The sequence below is a fragment of the Helobdella robusta genome, assembly GCF_000326865.2.
Source record: "Helobdella robusta unplaced genomic scaffold HELROscaffold_35, whole genome shotgun sequence".
NCBI lineage: Eukaryota > Metazoa > Annelida > Clitellata > Rhynchobdellida > Glossiphoniidae > Helobdella > Helobdella robusta.
In genome coordinates, this window is record NW_008704704.1 from 1,452,057 (window position 1) to 1,458,867 (window position 6,811).

Below are 6,811 nucleotides of genomic sequence, written 5' to 3' on the forward strand. Positions count from 1 at the left end.
ATGTATGTGTTGTTTTCATGTGTATGTTTTTATATACACAAATTTATTAAGAGATATTAATTCAATTTTTATTAAATTCAAGTTAATTTATTGATAAGGATGTAATGTAACAAGGTTTTATACTGAGTTTTAAACAAGCTGTAGGCAAGCTAATGAAGTCATAGTCAATAATTATAACAAAATGCACTGTGCACAGATCTGCCTGCTAATATGGCTCTGGCCAGATTTGTTTTTGTAAATCCGGCTCCAGAAAAATTAAATCTAGTACATCCCTAGAAACAATATAATACTTGATTGAATTTTTTATTGATTTGAAATAGAAGTTATTTATATTTATTACGCAACTGACCAGAGGACCACACAGGCCACTTGCCCGTGTAAGCCCATGCATCTCCCGAGCAAAACCCACATCCCCTAAGCGCAGACGTAGAAAAGAGAAAAAGAAATATTCAATATTCACACAAAAGTTAAAAATTTGTTGAGGCCTACTAAAGTTATTTTGTTTTTGAAAATTAAATATGTTTGTGACGAAACAATCTCATTAGGCAATGAGTTCCAAATTCGAACAATTCTGCTACCAAAAAAGTATCCGGATGTGTTGCTGTCGGGGTTAGATTCACGTAGTCTATAAGGATGTCCACGAGTTAATTGGTAGGACAAGGGAGGAAACAGATCATTCAAATTATGCTGATAACGTTGTTTAATATTTTGTACACAAAATAGGTTTGAAATTAGACTGCGATGTTTCAACTTTTGTAATCCCACTAAGCACAGACGAGTTGTGTACGGAAGATGAAGAACTGAAGGAATGAACTTTGCAAATTTCCTTTTTACACTTTTTATTATTGTCAAATGGTATTTGTAGTCAGGTTTCCAGACGGACGAGCAATATTCCGATAATGGTCAAACGTATGTGCAGAAAGCTTTGGTGAGAAGGTCTTTATCTCTTGAAGTTTGATCAGGTATGCACGAGTAGACGCTCTATGAGTGATGTCATTGATGTGCCGACGATTGCTGATTATTACACCAAGATCTATAAAGTGGCCAACAGGATTCAAAATGTGGTGATCAACCGCATATTGATTAACAAATGTATTATCAGGTTATTTGTTGACGAATAAGCAATGAATCTTTAAGAAATCTAATAAAATTGGTAGAAGTTGATCTACGCGGAGAATTAGTAATTAAATTGTTGTCTAACAAATACGATAATAAATTTTTATTAACAATTTTTTCCATGACACAGTATGATGAACAGGTAAGAGATATCGGTCTATAATTGCTAGGATAATTAGTTGGATCTATTTCATGTACTGGAATGATGATAGCAGTCTTTCATTTAGATGGTATTGGATTATCTTTAAAAGATGAGTTAAAGATGTGGCATAGTGGAACAGCTAAACATCTAGTGAAAAAGCACACATTATGAGTGGAATGTTAGGTATTCCATCGGGACCCACAGAAGTTGTTCTTTTTAGCTTGCGAAGTGCTTGATAAACTATATCTGGAGTGAAATTAATATCCCCTAATGATTTGTTAGTACGGCTGGGTAGTGAACAAGTACTATTATCATCAACAGTAAAAACAGTAGCAAAATAATCATTGAATGTATTTGCCATCATCACGAGATCACATGTCACATTGCTGTCGTCAATTCTCAAACTGTCAGGATTATATTCTGATAAAAACAAATTAGAGTCATTCTGTTTATTCTGTAGGCTTCTAATATTGGTCAAGGCCATTCGAAGAGGTGTGGGTTTATTTGTTGAGACGAAAAGGCTGATCATTATTCAATTTAGAAGATTTTTCACCGGTGAATTTGATAAGGCGTCGCTCCTGTCGTTTGATAAAAGCTTGTTCAGTCTATCTTTTAAAAAGATCATGATTGATGAAAACATTCTTGGTCTCAGGCTAGTCTAGAAAATTTAGGAAGTCTAGATGAGGATACTAAATCGTCAACTGTTTCAGGAGCTGAAAGAGTAAAACACATTTTTTACTACTGATTTGGCAAGTTTTGATAATCTGCGGCTTAATCGACAGAGCAAAGTGACAATATCCCTATCACTGGCTCCAGGTTGTTGTTCAAGGCCAGATATAATCTCATTACTGGCTCGTCTTTCTTCATCTTTTCGCTCCTGGTCCACCGCCCAAAAGGCTTTTGTCATTGACTCAATCAATGGTGTTTCATTCTGCTTAAAAACTTGCTTCTGGAATTCTGATATGCTAGTACTCAACGTTGACAAAGTGGCATGAATCTGACACATTGAGTTAGTCACGGCTTCAGACATGCTTTTGATTGCACGCTCAAAACTGTTGCTTCCATTTAATAAGTGTTGTTTTAAATAGTTTGCTAATTTGCTCATGATCTAGTGACCTTCTCAACTACTTGTTTCATATTTGAGTCAAATTTCACAAACAAATTTTTAAGATTGTTGTTAGAAAAGGAGATTACTTTTTCAACATTCTCTTTGGATTTTTCCAAGAGCCCGTCAATGAGTTTCAACATGTTTTCGCTAGATTTTTCCATGACTTTGGTTATCACAATTTCCAACGATTCAGCAGTTAAAGGAGCATTATTACAGGAATCTGTTTCACAAATTGAAACTAGCTTGCTGGCAAATTCAGAGATAGGTACACCTAACGGATTACGTTAAATTAATAAACGTACGCTTAACAAAAAGTTCAAAATACAAATTTCTATTATTTGGAACTAATTATAACATAAACCGCTAGAATTATAAGTGAAAACGATACGTTTTAACTCCGCAACGTAAAATAATTTTTGCGAAAATTTGTTTACAACCGTCCGCCATTAACCAGAGAAATGTTTTTTTGTTTTTCTTTTGCATAAAAGTACTTGTATTTGAGGGTTAAGTACTTGTACTTGAATTTTTTTCGATACTTGTATTCATACTTGAGACTTGAGTATTTGTACCTGTTCTCGAGAAAAAGTACTTGAAAACACATCTGGTTCGTACTGCTTCATATTAGAAAACATTTAATAACTTTTTATACATTTAGCTAACAAATAAAATATTAAAATCAAATTATATTAATTTAATCAAATTTTAAATTTAAGTATATTTAACTATATTACATATAAAAATTATTCCCAAACATTTTTATACCATAAACTTCTTTGTAATAAATTGTTTAAACGAGTGTGCCTTCTTTTTTTGTCATCTTCATTGACATTTGGATGCTTAATAATGTGAGTTAATGATGTAATTGTTCAAGTAATTAAAACTAAAATATTTGAATCGTCCATAGACAATCCATTTAAGTATACAAAATAGAATGGCAAAATTTACATTTGGTTGAAAATGATAATTTTTATATTATTCAATCATAATTACACAATTCTTGAAAAAAGCGGAAATGTTTATAAATAGTAGCTTATTATACTGTTCGTGCACACCCATAATTCTAGACTACACGATGCACATTTGTATGTATGCGCAAGCACCAAATCATAAGCACTAAGTATTCTAGTCCCATGCTGTCAACTTTTAAACTGATCAACGCCCAGTAAGAGCAACAAAGAAATAAGAAATATGGCATTTATTGTGTGAGCTTACTGAAAATTTTGTTATTATTACTATTATTTTTATTATTGTTGTTGTTGTTACTGCTGCCATTATTATTAGGATATTAATGTAGCCACACTTTCTCTACAACAATTTATAATTATGATAATAAAAATAAGTTTTTTGAGGTGTTTTTCATTTTGTACTAAAAAAATATGTTTATCACCTGGAAAAAAACTTTAAAAATAAAAAAAATCCTAAACGCGCTCCCAGACTACATTTGAGTTGCATAGACAGGTTTTTCTGGAAGTAAATTCTGCTCCAAAGCTTTTATTTCTTAATTTTTTAAACGTTATTTTTTATTTATCCCAATTCGGGTTAAACTTGGAGTAACTTGTGCTCTAAGGCTATTATTTTTGATCATTACCATTCTAAAACTATTATCACACTCGTTTTTGAAATACCGAAAAAAAAGCAAGTGCATTTCTCAAGACTACTTGGTTCACATAAAACGCAAAAATTCGATGTTTCATTTCTTTTAAATTATAATTTAAAATAATTAGTTTTTAATTGCTAATAGTAAGAGTATATCCCAAAAAATTCAGCTCCCAGTCCAACCTTGCGTAGTTTTCTTATTTTATAGATATCCATCATCAAAATGTTGTCGCAGATTAGTACTGTTAACTGGCTTGGCAGGAGGTAAAACTGTCTTGGCGGCAACAAACAGATAGTGTTAACAATGTGTTAGTGTTAAAATATAAACATTAATAAATTTTTGGATGAAGAATGACAAAAACGTATGATGAAAGTTAGTTGATTAACGTTATGAACGGCAGCAAAGTGATGAGTTTATGGTTAGTAATTAAAAGATTGAATCTGTAAGATTTGTTGAGTGTGAAAGAAAAAAGTGGTCAATAATGGCGCCATGTTGTAGGTGCACGATGAGACGGCGTGACAAAGTGGTTTGAATATGACCGATGAAACGAGCCGCATCACTCTGGCGTTGGACAGTTAAACTGGTAAATTACATTGGCACACTATAAGTTGTTATTTTTTGTAACGTTATGTTTTTAATAATGAATTGTAATGTTTGTAAATTTTGGTAGTATATATGTAATTAAATTTTATTATTATTGCAAAGATGAACATTATTTCTGATATTATTTTGGTAGATCCGTCCGTCGGTTTTATAGTTCAGATGAATTTGGTTCATATAAAACAACTTAATAGTTAATTTGTAAGGAGTTTGTCTAAGTGACATTGTTATTGTGGATGTTTCTGGGTATAATTTGTGAAGACTTGATCGACGATACGGTTAAGATAATTATTATTAACAATCAATTGTTTTATGTGAAACAATTCGTGTTGAACAGATAGTGGATGGAACAAAGTCTGTAAGCTCTATTTACAAGGTTTCGAACCACACTAATATTGTACCGCTTCGAGTCATAGTTTAAATACTAACATAAATGTGTCGGCTTGTTGTAAACTTGTTTAGTGAAATAACCATCATGCTATGTTATTAGGGTGTCGAGAAAATAAATTTTGTGGTTTTGTTGAAATTCAATTGTGAAGTTGAGAACAGAACCGTTGTGTAGCAGAACACATAGATTGTAGGCATCTGAATTTAAAGTTGAAAATATCGTCAACATATCGTAAATATATTGGCGGTTTTAAGAAACATCAGCAAACCTGGTATGTTCTAAATTGCCCATATAGAATTCAGCGAAATGTGGGCCATGTGGTGATCCACTCGCGATTCCGTCTATATGTAAATATAACTGGTTGGTTGGTGTCGTGAAAAGAGATTGAATTGTACAATTTTTGAGTAGATTTATTGACAAGTGTTGAAGAATGCGGAGCTATTGCATTGTGGTGTAATGATAGGCCTAGTAGCAAATGTTGTTGATGCCATCGATCACTGGTACGTTGGTAAATAAACTTTCTACATCTAGTGACGCAACTGTGTCTTTGCAATCTGAGTTTTTGATGATATTCGCTAATTAGTAGCTCGATTTAACAGAGTATGTTTTAGGACAATACGGATAAAGTATTTTGTTGAGCAGCTTGGCGACCTTATAAGTTGGGGTTACACATTGTGCAATAATTGGATGTAAGGGATTATTTGGTTTGTGCGCTTTTACGTTGCCGTACAAATATCCTAGTTTATAGTCGTCTATTATGAATAGAAATTTTGATGAATGACGAATGTGAATTGATTTGACAAATGATTTTATTAGCTTCAATGTTGATGTTGATGTCAAACACCAACTTACAAGGTCACCAAGCTACTCAACAAAATACTTTTTTAGTATTGCTCCACCTTCAAGCCAAACAATAATTTTAAAATTGCTTCACTAGATGATAAATCTTTATTCACAAATGTACAGGGGTTAAAGAAACAATAGACACAATTTTAGGAAAATTTTATACCTCAGACAAACACTCTTAAAAGCTCAAAGAAAACATCTAAAATAGCTTCTGGAAATTTGTACGGTGGAAACACCTTTAGCACTATGCAAACAAACAAATGGCGTTGCAATGGGTTCACTATTTATTGGGTGTCCTATTTGCTAACTTTTAATAAAATATAAAGACCAAATTGCACGAATCAAATCGCAATTGTATGGTCAATAAGTAGATGACATTTGCGTTTTGCGATGATTTTTGTGAGTTTGTGGTGACATGTGGCAGATTATAATGGTATAGCGATGATGGTAGTGATAGTGATGATTATGGTGACATAATGATTTTTGGTGGTTAACCAAACACTGCTTGTTTTAAAAATTTTGAGAAAAATACATCATTACCTTTACCAATAAAGAGAGAGGTTAAAGGTTTCTCTCTTTTGCGTTTTGCTTCAGAGGTTTCAACGTCAAACAGAAATAAATAAATATAATCAAATTAAAAAAGTTGGGCAAAAACCAACTCTGACTAATAATTTTGTTGTGAAAAATGTGTCGGACCAACGTTTCATTTATTGGACAAAACGTCTTCGAGCAAAAACTTTACTGAGTAAATTTTTCGTTGTTCTGGCGAATCGTCGCTCGGGTGGACGCTTCTGTTATGTTATACTTATATTATATATAAGTAAGTATGTAAGTTTTGTTTGTAGAGTCATCAGTATTCTTACATAAAAATTTAATTTTGATCTTATGTAAACTGTCCTAAGCGTTTTTAGCTGAACGGATCTTCATTACATTTTTTAGTAATTTTATTATTTTTTGTGTTTAGTTATAAATTTCAAATTACAGTTTCAGAAATATTAACTTATTCTTTGAATA

General features: G+C 32.2%; 1 protein-coding gene across 1 annotated transcript; it reads right to left on the reverse strand.

The window, feature by feature from the left end:
- Positions 1-1,758: 1,758 nt before the first annotated feature.
- Positions 1,759-2,967, reverse strand: HELRODRAFT_175887 (hypothetical protein; the record flags this gene model as incomplete). Its single annotated transcript, XM_009023256.1, has 4 exons — positions 1,759-1,836; positions 1,998-2,255; positions 2,375-2,612; positions 2,804-2,967. 4 exons carry the CDS (start codon positions 2,965-2,967, stop codon positions 1,759-1,761), a joined length of 738 nt encoding a protein of 245 aa, XP_009021504.1.
- Positions 2,968-6,811: the final 3,844 nt, after the last annotated feature.